This window comes from Protomyctophum parallelum, assembly GCF_964188405.1.
Source record: "Protomyctophum parallelum genome assembly, chromosome: 1".
Classification (NCBI taxonomy): domain Eukaryota; kingdom Metazoa; phylum Chordata; class Actinopteri; order Myctophiformes; family Myctophidae; genus Protomyctophum; species Protomyctophum parallelum.
This window is the reverse complement of record NC_139697.1, coordinates 66,156,335-66,173,183: the sequence shown is the minus strand read 5'-3', so window position 1 is coordinate 66,173,183 and position 16,849 is coordinate 66,156,335. Positions and strand designations below refer to the sequence as shown.

The 16,849-nt window shown below is 40.5% G+C and overlaps 3 protein-coding genes across 4 annotated transcripts; all 3 read right to left on the bottom strand.

The window, feature by feature from the left end:
* Positions 1-511: 511 nt before the first annotated feature.
* LOC310860030 (uncharacterized protein) lies at positions 512-1,609 on the bottom strand. The gene is made up of 3 exons (XM_083766792.1): positions 1,530-1,609; positions 815-1,015; positions 512-604 (listed from the first exon to the last, which is right to left on the bottom strand). The coding sequence occupies exons 1-3, from the start codon at positions 1,597-1,599 to the stop codon at positions 594-596; spliced, it is 282 nt and encodes a 93-aa protein (XP_083622918.1). The 5' UTR covers positions 1,600-1,609; the 3' UTR covers positions 512-593.
* Positions 1,610-3,445: 1,836 nt separating this feature from the next.
* Positions 3,446-10,714, bottom strand: hinfp (histone H4 transcription factor). Of its 2 annotated transcripts, XM_083767172.1 has the most exons (10): positions 10,249-10,714; positions 9,242-9,474; positions 8,576-8,687; positions 7,201-7,353; positions 6,999-7,076; positions 6,202-6,322; positions 5,475-5,613; positions 5,266-5,390; positions 4,786-5,176; positions 3,446-4,495 (listed from the first exon to the last, which is right to left on the bottom strand). In XM_083767172.1, the coding sequence occupies exons 1-9, from the start codon at positions 10,397-10,399 to the stop codon at positions 4,816-4,818; spliced, it is 1,473 nt and encodes a 490-aa protein (XP_083623298.1). In that variant the 5' UTR covers positions 10,400-10,714; the 3' UTR covers positions 3,446-4,495; positions 4,786-4,815. The 2 variants fall into 2 exon arrangements, with proteins under 2 accessions (XP_083623298.1, XP_083623297.1); XM_083767171.1 differs by having other exon boundaries at positions 3,446-5,176.
* A 183-nt stretch (positions 10,715-10,897) lies between these two features.
* Positions 10,898-16,655, bottom strand: dpagt1 (dolichyl-phosphate (UDP-N-acetylglucosamine) N-acetylglucosaminephosphotransferase 1 (GlcNAc-1-P transferase)). The gene is made up of 9 exons (XM_083777933.1): positions 16,189-16,655; positions 15,715-15,829; positions 15,175-15,388; positions 14,158-14,304; positions 13,967-14,051; positions 13,087-13,275; positions 12,873-12,960; positions 12,122-12,277; positions 10,898-12,010 (listed from the first exon to the last, which is right to left on the bottom strand). Exons 1-9 carry the CDS (start codon positions 16,341-16,343, stop codon positions 11,945-11,947), a joined length of 1,215 nt encoding a protein of 404 aa, XP_083634059.1. The 5' UTR covers positions 16,344-16,655; the 3' UTR covers positions 10,898-11,944.
* Between the last annotated feature and the right edge of the window lie 194 nt (positions 16,656-16,849).

Here is a 16,849-nt window from a genome sequence, read left to right as displayed (position 1 = left end):
GAATGTCCTTTTCACATGCTTTATTTACCTCTGACGAACAAACAGTGGATGCGTTTCGGCCAAATAGGCCTTCACGCTGAGAAGGCCCATTTAGCCGAAACGTGCTCGCTGTTTGTAATTAAAGCATGTGAAAAAGGACATTCATTGAGTGCTGGTGCTTTCAACTTTGTATTACTGAGCCTTGCACCTATAAGGATATTCTAAAATAGGGCTATCTAAGGTTATTTGCTTTGGCAGTCTTTTTCTCTCAGTTAATAGGAACTGTCTCAAGGTATACAGTATGTGTAGAAAAAAAACAACAGCTTTGCAATAACACGATTGCTTAAACCACAAATTTATTTGAGAGCTTTGACTGTCAAGCACAGCGTTCTTTCTCATCAAAATGGATAGTTCCACAAACACAGAGGAGACATTATAATGTCTTTAAAGTCCCAGAAGGGTTGATTGATCAGTAAAGCACCAGCATCCACACAATAGCTGAAGCAGCAATGCATTTCAAATTTTGGAGGACCTGTCCTGTGGAGCCCAGGCTGCCAATGTGTTTGTGCTTCATATGATCTCTCTGCTGTCTCAACTTGATTTTTCATCACGTCTTAGCCAGACACTAGAGAATAAGAGAATAAATTAAAACAAGACATTTGCTAGCATTTTCTGTGTATGTAATCTTTGCCTGCAATTAGGAACATGTACAAGAACATGCTTCTCCTACTGTAATAATTAGGCACACATTCAAGTGTGCTGAATATAAAGTGGTTTGGAAAAACACCTCCCACCCCCAATTACTACACATTCTGATTGGCCGAGTAGCACTCACCGCAGGATATGGAGCAATCACACACGCAGGGGGAACATTGCGCAAAAAAACGTTTCCAGCCAGTCTCCTTCTTTGTACAGTTGTCGATGCGGCTGCAGCCTTGCTTGAGGGGACCGACGTAGCTTTTGTTGGTGCAGGTGGAGGAGCAGGTTCCATTCAGCTCCCTCTCATTGATCTCAATAATCCCCTGTTGACACATCCCTAAAGAGAGACAGGACACAGAGACAAGTCCACTGATACAGTATTCTGAACTGACACATCCCTAAAGAGAGACAGGACACAGAGACAAGTCCACTGATACAGTATTCTGAACTGACACATCCCTAAAGAGAGACAGGACACAGAGACAAGTCCACTGATACAGTATTCTGAACTGACACATCCCTAAAGAGAGACAGGACACAGAGACAAGTCCACTGATATTCTGAACTGACACATCCCTAAAGAGAGACAGGACACAGAGACAAGTCCACTGATATTCTGAACTGACACATCCCTAAAGAGAGACAGGACACAGACAAGTCCACTGATATTCTGAACTGACACATCCCTAAAGAGAGACAGGACACAGACAAGTCCACTGATATTCTGAACTGACACATCCCTAAAGAGAGACAGGACACAGACAAGTCCACTGATATTCTGAACCGACTGAATTTTACAATCAGATCATTGGGAATTAATGAGCATGATCAATTTCACCCCGTTTACTTACGGAGGCAGATGGGTTTAGGAGTCCAAAGGCCGTTGGGTTGACAGGTTCTGGTGGGGTCACCTACCAGCATGAAACCATTGCGACAAGCATACCTCACGACAGAGCCTACCCACCAGTCATTTCCATACACCATGCCATTATGGTCCACATCCGGCTGACCACAGTTCACTGCAACACACATGAGAAATCTTAAAGATTTTAAGATAAAAGGTGAATGCATGAGGAAATAAGTTTCATACAAAACATTTTCTGAGACAATTACCTCCTATATACCGAGTGTAGTTTAATCTACAAAGACAACTACTGCCTGGATAATGTAGTTTTTGTTGTGAGTGTAACCTCTGCAGAGGAACTTGAAACCAAACCAGCAACATTCAGAGTCTCCACAGCGATCTCTCCTCAGCTCCTGGTGTCTCCCCTTACAGCCTCCCAAACACAGGGGGGCAGTCCCAGACCAGTATGTGTCATCTATGAAGTCTGGCTCGACCATCCATTCTCTCTCACCTAGGATAGGTTACTTTTGTCAGCTTATCACAAATGAGTCAAGTCAAGTCAAGGCTGACATGCAGGCCCAATAAAACAATGTACTACTCCCATCATGTTATAATTGTTTAGACTTTAGAGGTAGCCCAGCTACTTGTTTGTATCCTGTGCCATTATCAAACCAACATGTATAAAATTTGGTAAGTTGGTATAATAATAATGAGATCTTACCACTATCTTCCTCTTCTTCTCTTAGTTCAGGCAGTTGAGTAACGCCTGCGGTTTCCGAGGCTAGCAGCTGAGTGAACACCCTGTGGAAGGACCCCAACAACAGTAGCAGTCCATACAATCTCACAGTGGCCAGTCTCCTGTTGCAAGCGATGTACCCCTGGCAAACAGAACATGTTATTCATATCTGAGAACTGTACATCTAGAATTATATATTTGAATCTAGTGGTATTCTGCTTTACCATGATTGTGAAGAGAAACTGATCCAGAAGTCATTGAGTTATTATGCAATAGTCAGTCTCCTTGCTCCTTGACAATACTGTGGTTCAATCAGGGATGGAAGGAAGGAGGGCTGCTTACACTAAGCTAGGCGGGCTAATCTTCTAAACACTGCTAATGTTACAGTTAATGATTTTGACTTTCATTTATAATTTTACTCAAGTAATGTATGAACGGTGGCTTTTATAAGATCACAGTAAAATACTGGGGAAGACACAAAGAAGATTACATTACATTGAGATATAAAATGTAAAAAGGTGATTGACTGAATTAGTTTGAAATTATTTGTTAGTATTGTTACACAGTATAAATTGCTTATAGCATCAAAACACGTAGCCATTCACTATCGCCTCATTTCTGTCTCTGTTCATCAGAATAATGAAGGAAGAAATGTTTGGCACTAGGTTAAGGCCAGATAGATGAAAGTCTCACTAAGTGGATTAGCTACTACAACAAAGTGCTTTCTCACCCTTGCTCTCTCTTGTGTACTCCACAGTCCACACACGCACACACATGCTTTGGCAATAGCATCGTCTCTTTGGCCATTAACGATGGCCCATGCCATTTTGTCATTTTTTCTTGCCTTTTCAAATAAGGGACACGGGGGAAAATGACTCTTTTTAGAGTCACATTAACTTTCTAGTTAAAATGTTATCATGCTGTGTAAAATGAATGCAGTTTATGAAAAAAGTTATGCCTGTCTAGGGGGGTGTTGGGTTATAGTTAGGGTCGCGAGACATGGCCAAAGCATTTCCGGGGGTCCCCAGCCAAAAACATTGAGAACAAATAAAGCAGATTGTATTCACCACATACAGGTATGTGCTGAATCCCAATGCTCACTCAGTAGCTGGGGATCACAGACAGATAGTAATACATTGTGAAACAAATGACTTAACACAGAACCCATTACTGGCACATAATATAAGATAACCTGTTTAATTGAAAGTAATATGCAAAGCATTACATTGACAACACTGTGACAGATGCTTTTCAATGTCTTCATGATTGTGAGACCAAGGTGTCGTTTCCATATTTAAAAATGTCATTTTGTGACGTAACTTTGTAGATCAGGCATTTCTATTTTTTTCTAATTAATTTGAAAGTACAGTATTAAATTATTAAATAAGACAGTTGTTTCTTTGTACATTTAAGATATTTGTACTCTGACATTTATTACCAAGCCTAAAAGGCAAACATAAATGTTATTTGTTTTCATATGCTCCAAAAAAAAGCAATTGTTTTTAATTGGAATTATTTGTATGACAATTAATCATCAACTTAAAATGTGTAATCGTAGCAGCCCTAGCCTTTCTCTACACAGTAGAGAAAATGAACATCAGTTGTGCAGTGCAACACAGGCAATGCAATATTGGTGATGTTACAATGAAATCTGGTTGAATTAATACGATTGAACAGTGGGTAAATGGTAACAACCATAAAACACAACATAATAATTCCATCCACCTAATATAGGTTTACAATCATCACTGCGACTGTAAATCACCAGTGTATATATATCATTTTAATTTACATAGTTCACCCCCAATAACCCAAAACATTTATTTTCTATCAATTACACACGCCATGACATTATTTTTTTTGTTTTGTTGCATTCCTAAGCCAATCATTTGATGACCGGCGGAGTCTCCGGTAAGAGAATTGTGGAGCATCTTTCCACTGTCAAACTATTGGCTTAGGCATGCGACTAAAATAAAATAGAAATGTCCCATGAATTCAAAGTTTCATGGGGTATGTAATTGATAGAAAATAAGTGATTGTTTTGAGTGAAATACTCCTTTAATTAATTTCCCTTGCCTGTTTTCATGTTGAATCCTGAGATATCAATTTAGTGTAAAGTTCAAAGTAAATGGGGTGAGGCACTGAGGGATACTTACTTACTGTGGGCCTTCATGTGGGCTTCAAGCACAAGCTAGTCTGTCGCTGTTGGCCAGAAACCTTGTACGTTCAAAGCGTTACTTTTCAGGAAATGGGAAAAAATGGAAAGTGTGTTCCAATGTAGTTATTATTTAGTCAACAGCTATTGTTAATACTTTTCATTGGTTAAAAAAAAAGAAAAAGAAAAAACACACACAACTACTTAACTACCTTCACTTTCAAATTTGTCAAAATGTTGTGAGCTTGTACTGTACATCTTCCATTTTCACTACTTTTACGCACAAATCTGTTGAATGATCAAGTGGGGAGTTTTGATTTACAAAAAGAAAAAGAAGAAAAAAGGCGAAACAGGGTTTCTGCCCGAAATTACTTTAAGTAGCTTTGGTCTTTGGTGTGGCTGTCAAAGTGCTTGCAAGCCCAGCTGCGTTGTAGTGTCTTGAAGCTGCAGCATGACAGAGTCCTCCCCTTCAGTCAGAACATAATAGATCTCTGCCGGATCTCCCTCTACAGCGTCTGTGTCCTGCTCTGCAGTACCCTGCGCCTCCTCCAACAAAACGCCTTTAAGATCTTCCTGCACCTGCGTGGAAGATGCCACATTAGCATCTTCGCCTAGCCCGAGGCCCACTCCTGGGGCAGGGGCAACATCCTCATCCTCGTCGCCTTGTCTTTCGTGTCTCTCCCTCATCAGCTGTTCGGTGAGCTCTACGCTCTCGTAGCGAATCAGCTGGAGGCGCATGAAGCCGTCCTCGTGCTCCTTATACCTAAACAGAACAGAGAGATTGTCCAGATTTAGGGTTATGTGAATTGGCATTTTGCGCTGCTGGAAAATGTAGTGTAGGCCGAGGCTTACCTGAACCTGGGGTGTCCAGAAGGCCATTTAAACTGGTGCTTTTTCTGTAGGTGTACAGTCAGGTTGTTGCCTCGGGTGAAGCACTGATCACACACGTGGCACTTATAGCGGGCCGTAAGGTCACCCTGATGGAGCAGTGAGCAGGATCAATACAGAACGTTTAGCTCCCCGTCTGAGTGACAATTGGGTAAAATGGTTTTGCCTCTCACCTCATGTTCTCTTTTGTGGTGAAACTTCATGGTTTTGATGGTGCGTGAGGTAAAGTCACAGCCGGGATTGTCACAGCGGTATGCTGCCTCACTGCTGTGAGTGTCCAGGTGTTTACGCAAATCGACCAGGTTCTTACAGCTGAGAGCAGAAAACGAAGTGGCTGAGCCAATGAAGAATACTTCTGTGTAGTGTGTGCACTTGTGTTTGTTTCAACCACCGAGTCATATAGTGATATATTTCTAGCAGTTTTGACATCAACTCATTATCATGCTGTCATTTGCATATTGCTGTGTTCACACTGGCAGATAGATGCATAAGATACAAAGATGCAAAGCTAGCATTGTAGCAGCTTTGTATCTTCATGTCACTGGCTTCCATTAAAAATGAATGGTAGACTGTAACCTTGTATCTGCAGTGTGAACATGGCATAAAACTGTCCTGTAACAATTGACGGTTATGGTGGCACTTTGCAGTTATTTAGGTAATGTTTCGAGGCACCTCTTCCTCATACTGTTTAAGTTTGATCCAGCACCCAGCCTAGTGGGTTTGGGATGTGTGTACCTACTTCCTTCTGCACCTAAACTCAAAGAACACTGAATGTACTACTACATGCAACTAGAAGTTAGTTCTCAATATTTCCTTTCCAAAATACCATCAAGAATAATTACAGGTCATCATTACCAGACTTTGTCAATAACAAATAATATGGTTCAGCCGATGTTTTACCTGTACTCGCAATATTCACAGCTGTATGGCTTCTCGTTACTGTGGCGGAATTTGATGTGATTGCGCAGAGATGACGGTGATGTGCATGTCATGTCACACAATGGGCATTTGTAGTGGTTTACTAACAACAAGGAGAGAAACAAATCAATGGCGACATCAAATCATATTTAAATACTGACTTTAAGACTGCAGTGCTGCATACAGGCTAGTCAACACAGGACTATTATATTATATTATTATTTCTATTAAAAGAAAATCTAAGTTTTTATAATGCACAAAAATGAAAATAGCTGATATAAAAGCTTGCAATGCGCTGTGAGCTTGTAGAGTGACTATTTTTAGCCATTTTTGAGAATGGATTGTTTATAATGGATGACATTAGTTTGATGAACTGTGACACCTCTACAACAGTGGTTTTCAACCAGTGGTCCGGGGACCAACAGTGCTCCTTGAGGAGGATCCAGGTGGTCCGCAGCTAAATGGAGTTGTTAACCAAGATCTTTATATAGTTAAAGACCTTAATTACTTAATTTACAAGTACTGTACATATTAGAGAATGTAGAATTGTTATTTTGATCAACATTTGCCTGTTATCTCTCCTAATGGTACCACATAGCATGGAATTGTGGACAAAATCTTATCCAACGATAACAACATATTCAAAATTTAGGGTCTGAGGATAGATTTCATCAAATTTAGGGTCTGTTGCTCAAATGCAGAATAAATAATGGGTCTTGAAATGAAAATGGTTGAAAACCACTGCTCTTCAATACAGACAGCATAGTGAAGGGACTGACCATGGGACCTCATGTGATCTCTCAGCAGTCGTTCTGTAGCATAGCGCTTGGAACAGTGAGAACATTGGAACCGCTGACCTATAGCACACGTTGAGACATTAACAGTGACAAGTGTAATCCGTGTGAAGAATTCTACACAAACACAAAGATGACATTATTGTATCATGTTCCAACACCAGCACACCTGAGCCCACCGTCTCACCTTCCGTGGCGCTCTGTCTTTTGATGTGATCGAAGAACTTGGTGTTGTTGGCGTACATTCCACCACAGGCTGGACATGCCACAATCTTCTCCTGGGTGTGGCTACGTAGGTGCTCCTTCAGCTTCGGGCGTCCTTTCACAGTGGCATCACAATCTGAGGAACAACAGACACATGGAGGAGTACCAAATCAATCTAATCAGTCCAATCAATGTCAGAGTTCGGGGGCTGATGCAATCCTGATTTTGACCAACATTTACCAATATTCTGATATTTTGTTAAAAAGAAAGAACAAAAGAGGAAGACAATTCTCTCAAATTATAAAATAAGATTTGATTAAATTGATTTTAATTTATAATCAAACAAATCAATAAAAATATACTATTTTAAAATTACATATATAAAACTTCAATATAGAAAGAACATTTAACTTGAATTATACAACAAGCAGCAAACAATAAACGAATTATTTTACTAAAGCTGTATGTAAAAAGATAAATGTGAGCTTGTAGATGGGCTATTTTCTGACAAATTAAAAAAAAAGGTAAAAAAAAAAGAAATCGGGACACATCAGCTGCATAACTTTCGATACCGATGTTATCAAAAAGGTTCACTGATATACCAGTCGGGTTCTACTGCAACCGGATCTATAGACCAATTATTTGTTTACAAACATTGGGACTGAGCGCAAGGATGACTGTTTCATGTAATCAATTCCCAACAGATCACCAAACCTGTTGTTTTGGGGAGAGTTGGTTTCAGTCCATTCAACCTCCTCTTGTGTGTTGGCTAGTGAGGTGCACCCTAGGAGACATTTATACTTCATTGCGCAACAGTATTGCGCACAGAGAATAGCTGATATACAAGCTCACATCACATCGCGGATGCGACCGTTGTGAGCTTAGAGGTCTGTGTGCACGACACCATCGCAGGACGAAGCATAAATTATACTTGATGGGCTGCAGGTGCACGTGCAGTCATGCACAAATAGGCTCTGCTGCCATGATCATAAGTGCACCTCCCGTTCTTATGACAGCGACTGGAGGTGTGGTTTTGAGGACAACTGCTTTGAATTGCTATTATTGTTCACACACACACACACACACACACACCAGAAACGAATGGTTTATATATTTCAAGAGTGAGAGAATACAATAAAAATCCTAATCATACTTCCTCCACAATGGGAGAAAAACTGAAAAATCTGAAAGTTTGATGGGGCATTTTGTACACGTGAGTGCCGCTAGAACTTTTCCATTGCATCTTATGAGAGGTGGTGTTCTTGTGCTGCCGGCATGCGTGCGCATGCTGGTGCTTATCAGTGTGTCGTCGTCTGTTAAGGCGTCTATAGGTGCATATTATGTTCCTGTGACTTTACCTTTCCAGCCACAGCGTATCAAGCATTCAGCGTCACCAACTGGTACATCTACACACAGGCAGTGCAACTCCACATGACGGTAAAACCACTCCGGGTTCTCATATGGAGGTTGCTGGTAACACATACAGATTAATTAATTAAAGACAATTAAAGAAAAACTAATCTTTAGTTTAGTTAGCCCTATTATATACTTTTTGGAGTCAGGTGAAAATAGATGCTCTACAGTACTGTATATGGCATGCCCAAAGCAGAGACAACAGGTTGAAAGTGGTTAGGAAATTATATAATAAGTATTTCCAAATCCATAATAATGTTTCTTTGACAGGCAGAGAATCCATAGCCTGGCATTGTCAGACTAATCATATGGAGAAAGTCCCACGTGAATGGTTTAGACTTTAGATTGATGCTAGGTTCTTGGTTTTCCCGTGGTACCTAGTTTACCATGGCACTACAGTACACTGTCTCTTTGCATTTGATGTATGGGATTACCTTGCTTATTGTAATGTAAGCTGCTCTAGATAAGAGCGTCTGCTTGCTAAATGCCCACATTGTAAATTGTGATCAGTAAAGTCTAAAGTGAGGCAATGGCAGGCTAGAGGATCCCCGGGTCACTGTCAATACTAATAATAATAATAGTCCTCTCTTCCTGTTCAGTAGTGGTCTTACCTCACAGTCGTCCCATAAGCAAGCAAAGTCTTCTGGGATTTCAGGAATGATGTTGCGGCTCTGGTAACCAATGGAACATGTGCCAAATCTGCCAATGTTGCGATGGGCATTTAGCACTTGCTGGCCCCACTGTTTTAGCTTAGTATGATAACAGTGGAAGAACACATGACGTCTCATCTCCTCGGGACTCTCCACAGAGCAGAAACCACAATCTTGCCACAGGCAGGTGTCTTCTAAGGGGTACAAACAAAACATGAAACCACTTAAACCTTATACTTGGTAAACTCGGTACACACCAAATCAATTTGCTGATCTACATGTCGCAGTGCGTTGTAGATCTGCCATTTTTGGCAAATATTCCCCCCAGAATATGGATGCTAGTTTTCAAGCCGCTACATTTAGTATAGTACACTGTAAATACCTCTGTTGGCTCTTGATTGATTGATGAATTTATTAACAGATGGAGAAATACAGTACATTTCAAGCACAACTCAAAACAAAACTGTTAACTGTGGACGACACCATAAAGCATTACACTTGTTTACAATAGGGCCCACCATGTTCAATTCATCATAACAATTAGACGTACGAATATACTCTATAGCAAAACAAAAAAGGTAAGAAAGGAAACAAACAAACATACAGTGAGAGTGAAAAGGGGTGGGTGCCTGGGTGGGGGATTCAGGTTTTTACGGGGGCCAGTTAACCAGTTTCGAATTGTGGCCGTCCGTAGGTGCCCTTTGAGAGCGGTTTTGAAGGAGTCAAGGGATTCACTAGCCCCTCTCGGGACCCTACGTAAAACTTTTCTGATATTTTGTGTCTGTGTCGTCAAAATGTCAGAAACTTCAGTACCATTGGGTTCTGCTTGGAGGGCTAGGGATTCACATGTCTTAATGACTGCTGGTAGGGCGTTCCACATTTTGTGGAACACATTCTGTGTTAATGTATCCATAATAATCCATATAACATTGATAAATATAGAGAAATGTTACACTGGGGGCTCTTACCCGTTTCTTCGTCGTGTTCTGACATCAGTGCGTCAAGGTGACTCTCTACATGTTTGCAGAAATGTTCCAGTTGGCCGAACGCCTCCTGACAGGAACCCCATTCACATTCTAGTTCTAGCGGTGTTTTCTTCTCTATCCGTTTCGGAGCCATGTCGTCTAATCACAACTACTACCAACTCTACGCACAGGTTCATATACCAGTAGACAAGTTACGTACTAAGGTTTCCAACACCGACCTGGGTGGGTTTTCGCAGGTTGGACCACCATCATCACCCCGGGCCGTCACCTGCCTGGCGAGTGGCGACAACTGATGTTAGGAGCCAACCGCTTGATGCTACCGTGCCAACAACAAAACAACCAACTGCTCTAAGAGAAGCCTCAAAGATTGTTCCTCGTACGTTTAGATTCTGACAAAATAAATATGAATCGTCAAATTACTCCAAGAGCTTAATGACATTTCGCTGGTTTAGATTCAGAACTGGGAAAGACGGAGCAAAACACAAGGTAGCTACCAGCCAATCACAACAGCTGTTATGGCACACGTCACGTGCCGAGTTGCACTGAAATATGCCCCCAGGAAAGAGAATAACTTAAATGTAAGGTTCCTGGTCAACAATTTAAACAATGACGACACCATTATAATTAAATTACGAGTACTTTTATTTTTCAACTTGACACTTACATTTTAAAAGCAGATCATTTCTTACATTTATAATACCATGAATTGCTTCAAGTCCAGTGTCATTACAAGTTGACTTCACATTGATAAAGCTTGTTGAATATTTAAAAGAAAATTCCTTTTCAGCTAGTCTTTCAGAAATATCCATCTATATTTCCAAATAGCTAGAAATGTAAAAATCTTCATTCTAAAGGCCATCTTAACTTTTTACCCTCCACCATCCATAAAACGGAAGTAACTTTTAAGCGCTCCTGAGTTTCTTCTCACATAAACTGTTTTACTTGACTGTAGAATGTGTAGATCATTCTCTCCAGCTTGAGAATGGTTCCCCTATTTATTATCTTTGCGGTATGACTACAGATATACACTCCATTTTTATTTCAGAGGCTATGAAAAGTAACTATACCTTTACCAAACACCATGCAAAACTATTTCAGTTTTTATTGCACAAAACTCTAAGCTATTCATGAACATTCTACCGACAATTATGGCTGCTCTGTTGACCCATAGTCACCAACACCATTAAAAAAAAAAGACTTAAACACATATAAACAAGGCTGTTTTAATTATTCATTATTTGTTCACGTTTGTTTACCATTAGGGAACAATAAGGTTTTATCTTTGTTGTCAAGTATTAATTTAATCCATGATTGGTGATAATTGACAGCAGTTCCCTGAGGAAGCTCATGGCGTTGTGCAAGCTAAAAAGTGAAAGCGTTCCACCAAAGTGAGAACTTGCTTTAAATCCTCTGAATCTTTACTGTAAACTGTCAAAATTAAAAGTTGAAGTAAGTGGTCTGAAGAAGAAAATTAAAAGGTAAAGAAACTGGTCTGAGAAAGAAAATAAAAGGGGTGAAGAAAAAGTTACAGAATCTCTCAGAGGTCAAATGGATCACAAAGCCGAATTTATACTTTGTCATACGAGTAATTCCATGACAATGTCTTTCAGTCAATCTTCAGTCCGATTTCCTTCAGCTGTGTCTGCACATCAAAAGAGTTGTTTTTCTTCACCTGTGTCTACTCATCATAAAAGAGGCGGACTAGATGATAGCGGATTCCAAAAGCAACAGCACTTCCCATTACCTAGGTCACAGACAAAAAAATAATTGGAGAAAAAAGGATAGATAAAATAAGATGAATATACTACCTAAGAATCTGTGTTACTTTAACATTTAGAAAATAAGTTGTTGTTACCTGAATGAGCAGCATGATGGCAGTTAGATTTCTCTCATGGACGGGACCCAGTATTTTTAGCACCAGGTTAATTAATGTCATGTTGTTGCATTCAATAAACTCATCATCCCCCTCTTGGCCTCTCCGGACTTCTAACACACACAATAACTCTGCCACCTGTTGGATATCAAAGGAATTGTTACTATTGTACAAATTAATGTTTTCTGGTGAGTTACCATTGGTCTGCCTTGTGTATCAATCTCCCTTTTCCCCCATTTTTTATAAATTGCAAAAATAGTACAAGCTAAGAAATTATGAAATAGGGCTTAACCACTGACTTTGAAACAAAAAGATATTTGAAATAGAAAAGAGATTTGGAGTAGAGAGAGAACAAAGCAGGTCTGGAGGACCCAGGTCCACTTTACGTGGCTAAAACGTGTTTAAAACCATGGAAAGACAACATTTTTGTTTATTGACCCCATTACAGCTGTCACCTGATTAGATCTGTCATAATGCATGTGCACAGGAAGGCCAAGCATTCTACATGTGAATGTCCTTCAAGTTATTTAGAAAATAGCCTATCTACAAGCTCACAATGAGACATGTCATAAGCTTGCAACTCTGCCATTTTCTTTTTTTCCCCCTTTTGCCTAATGACATGCTGAGAATTGGGACACCAGGGTCAAAGTTGATCAAGAGATATGAAAACATTCTCCTTAGATTAAGTAGTTTGATAGGGCAAAATAGATAAATAAACATACTCCGCAATTACCTTAAGGATTAGATGTCCTAATTTAGAGAGGTCCTTCCTTTTGAATTTAGAGTAGCTCATTCCCAGTTTGCCAGTGTCTGGGTTTAGTCTTCATAATCATGAGTAACATTGAGATATAAAAAAAAACAGGCAGGCAATGAAAACACACATAATCAGTATGTTTATATTAATGAAGAAATTGTCAGACAAGAAGAAAGGCCATATAAAGTGTTACCTGGGGAGGCGGTGTCTGGGACAGGGAATTACATGGAAGAGCTGAGGCAGCGAAAAGACAAAGTTGACAATCTGAGGAATGAAGAAGAGTAGCATTGTTTTGCTGAAGTGTCCCAGGATGCCTACTACAGCAAAGGTCATCCCAGCGAAGTAGCAGAAAGTGTCTCCCACAAACACAGAGGAGGGGTACCTGTCCAAAACATGATAGATACTAAAATAATATAACAGAACTGGCACAAAAAATATTGCTGCTTAACCCATTTAGGGCAGGAACCACTTGGGGGGGGGGGTTTACCTTTCAAGACACAGGAACCCCTTTTGGGGCAGTTGTTGCTATGTTTAAGTTTTTCAGAAAACGTAGGTCAGGATTTAGAAGCTGAAGGCATACAGCTTTGTGTGTTTGTATGTATGAGCCGTGTTTGTGTTTGTAGCACGGATTGTGATGATTTGTTTGGTTGAGCACGTAATGTGACGTATGTTGATATATGATGATGTATGATGATAAGATGATAAGAACTTCACACAAGTGTTTACGCTACCCCTCTTATATTCAATTGCCAATGAATGGAGAATTTACGTCTGAGCAAATCAGTATTTTGTCTGACACAAAGATCGACAATGAATGGAGAATTTTACGTCAGTGTCTGAGCAAATAGGCATTATTGGCCCTATCTTACCCTTTATCCCTAAACTTCTTTGGCATATTTTACTATCTTGAAAAACATGTTATAATCGTTTAGTTACGTCAAAATGATAAGAGCGCACCTTACTTCACACGATTTATTTATTTATTGGCCTCAGGTCTAAATGGGTTAAGTTCAGCAGGAATACAGTGCATTGGTTCCATACTCAAAATGTTATAAGTAATGTGTCACACTTACCAATTGTGGTAAAAAAGTGCTAATGTGGTAAAGAAGAATGGTATCATAAAATATAGGGAGAAGACATGGTCATCCCTGTAGTCACCTGCAAAATTAGACGACCAACAGGAAAAGACAACAACCCAAGCGTCAAACAAAGAATGTGTGTTATATTGCAAATGTATGGATTGTGAAAGGAAAGCACCACTCACCACCAAGCTCCATCAGGTTGAAGATGATGATGGAGGCAGAGATAAACAAAGCTTGTCCTGACTCAATACCATTGATGCCTGCTAATATGTTGATGGCATTGGTGCAGAATACCGCCAGCATGCCCATGTACACATAGTAGAGGATACCTGGAGATCAATGACAAATGACCAATACAAATGTAACTGGTTCTGAACATGGGGAGAGAGATAAACCCCAGAGATAAATTGGGTATTTTCGCTCTCTGTCTAAAGCATATCAAACTGTGGTGGGTGCTTGAAATTAAAAGGGTTTAGAATGACTGGCATAGATCAACATGGATATAGCCTTATTAGCCTGGAAGAGAGATCAGGTGGTCTCCAACCTTCTTCCTCCCCTCCTCTGGGAGACGCTGGGGGTATTGCTCATTTATACGTTCTGTAGCTTGCTTGGTGCCCTCTTGTGATTGCTGCAACAGGGGTTGCTGGCCCCTGTTACCCTGCCAGTCTTTCCTGGAGGTCAGCTGTCTCTCCAGCATCACTGACCTTCCACTGTTGCCATCCAGACTTTCCTGGCTGGAAGTCACTGGAGTTCAGTTTGTAAATGCATCAAAGATGCGATTATAATCAATTTCTAATGGATATAGCCTTGGCCTGGAAGAGAGGTCATCAGGTGGTCTCCAAGTTCTAACCTTCTGAGAGTGCTTCAATCAAAACTCAACCACTAAACTCTCAGGGGCCCGCTGGCCAAGTGGTCCAGGCGCATGCGTGTTTGAGTCCCGTTCATGACGACCTTTGCTGCGTGTCTCTCCCCGAGTCCCCTTCTCTCTTGCCCTCTTTCTGTCTATCTTAACTTGATACTATCAATAAAGGCAGAAAAGCCAAAAAAAAAAAAAAAAAACACTAAACTCTCCAGTTGGTGGGTCGAGAAGTGATTGGCCAAATCACTGACCCTCTCATCCAATGATGGACCATTGTCACCTCTTCACTGATTTACTTCTGTCACTTCACTATCTATGTGGTAAAAATAAAACAACTCACCCAGGTCCAAGTGCAGACCCAGCAGCGCTCGGACCGGCTTGGGTACCACAATGACGGTGTTGCCAAAGTTGGTGAAATAAACCATGAGCAGTGGCAGGGACGCCATGGTAGGAAGCAGAAGTTTGTGTCTCCAACGCAAGTTCAGCACATCATCCGCAAAGCCCAGGAAGATCATACAGCAGATGGCCAACAGAGCGCCAATTATCTGGACAAACTGACATAAACAACACATTGAACACAACTAGATTAGTGTGGAACAAAAAAAAACGTTTAATAGCCAACGGGCAGCATTACCACCTATTCATCAACCCAATAGTTCTCAAAGTGGGGTCCGGGGACCCCCATGGGTTATTGAAGGGATTTCAATTTCCAGGGGGTCCACAGCAAAATGATTGGAAGTTAAGAACCAAATGGACATGGGTCTGTATGTAACTATTGCAGTGTGAGCAATATATATATATATTATAATGAAAAAAGTATCACCTGTAAAGTATCGTCTGTGGTAAAAGGAATTAAAAGAAAAACACTGCATCAACCCACCTCATTGTGAGGGAAGCCTGTGCCTCCTACGATACAGCTAAGGAAAGGCACTGGTATGAAGCAGAAGAGGATGATGAGGAACACGGTCCCACTGATGACACCCTGGGATTCTGGACTACAGACGACAGGTAGAAAGACAAAGAGACATTTAGAAATACGATGCAGGTTAGAATGTCCTTTTGTTTTTAATAAAACACACTGTATGTATGTTACATGTTAAACAAAAACTTGACAGAAACAAAGGATAATCTAAGCTTTCTGTACAGCTGCAATCTTTGTGAGTTTAACGTTGTTTAATACAATCATAATAGGACTTTTCTGTTTGGATAAATGGTTGATAATGTAAGTCTAGATGCCAGATAGCATTATAGCATCCGAGTTTCTTGCGGCTATGGATAAGCCATAAAGCCAACCACGACATGATTTCCCTCATTCCAAAAATACAAAGACATGACAGATCATGTCAGCACTCACACTTCCTTTTTGATGATTTTGTTCATGTCCACGCCGGACAATCTGGCTGAGATGAAATGGTCTTTGAAAGTTGGAATGAGTTTCAATGTGGCCACGCATCCAAGTGCAGACATAAAAACGTTAATCACAAGCGGTAGGACAGGAATCGGAGACATGTTGGTACTGAAGTCCTTCTGATAGATCAAAGCACACTGTCGCACAGTTTGTTTAACCTATTATACTCTTACGATCGATACCTGAGACCATGGATGGGAATTAACTGATCATTTAAACTAAATACATCCCGACTATAAGAGAAACATGGCCCCCTAAATTGTAACTCTAATCCATTTTAGCGAGCAAAATGTAAACGTTCCCATTGTTTGTACGATATATAACGTTAAAGTGGTCTAAACTACTACTCTGTTTTAGGCAAAGATTTAAATATTAACTAGCTCATAGGGGAGAGACTGAGCCTCTTCCGGACACTCGGACAGAACCAAAGAGACGGACCAATAATAGTGTTACCACGGAAGTGACGTGTTCCTTACTTCCTTCTTCTTTGCATTGCACCAAGGCATTACGACCAGCTTACACTAGCGCCACCTACAGACTGTACAGAGTACTGTAGAGCTGTGTCAAATCGTGGGCAGTGCTTGGTGAACAACAGTGTTACAACACA

What these genes read in the sequence shown, in the direction of transcription:
- LOC310860030 (XM_083766792.1), bottom strand. Translation starts at nt 1,599, where the DNA reads ATGCTGGTAGGTGACCCCACCAGAACCTGTCAACCCAACGGCCTTTGG. An exon ending in TCCTAAACCCATCTGCCTCC is followed by an intron (nt 1,016 to 1,529) that starts GTAAGTAAACGG and finishes GTCTCTCTTTAG; the next exon opens with GGATGTGTCAACAGGGGATT.
- hinfp (XM_083767171.1), bottom strand. Translation starts at nt 10,399, where the DNA reads ATGGCTCCGAAACGGATAGAGAAGAAAACACCGCTAGAACTAGAATGT. An exon ending in AGAACACGACGAAGAAACGG is followed by an intron (nt 9,475 to 10,248) that starts GTAAGAGCCCCC and finishes TGTACCCCTTAG; the next exon opens with AAGACACCTGCCTGTGGCAA. An exon ending in GCTTATGGGACGACTGTGAG is followed by an intron (nt 8,688 to 9,241) that starts GTAAGACCACTA and finishes ATGTGTTACCAG; the next exon opens with CAACCTCCATATGAGAACCC.
- dpagt1 (XM_083777933.1), bottom strand. Translation starts at nt 16,343, where the DNA reads ATGTCTCCGATTCCTGTCCTACCGCTTGTGATTAACGTTTTTATGTCT. An exon ending in CAGGCTTCCCTCACAATGAG is followed by an intron (nt 15,389 to 15,714) that starts GTGGGTTGATGC and finishes TGTTTATGTCAG; the next exon opens with TTTGTCCAGATAATTGGCGC. An exon ending in TAGGACATCTAATCCTTAAG is followed by an intron (nt 12,278 to 12,872) that starts GTAATTGCGGAG and finishes GATATCCAACAG; the next exon opens with GTGGCAGAGTTATTGTGTGT.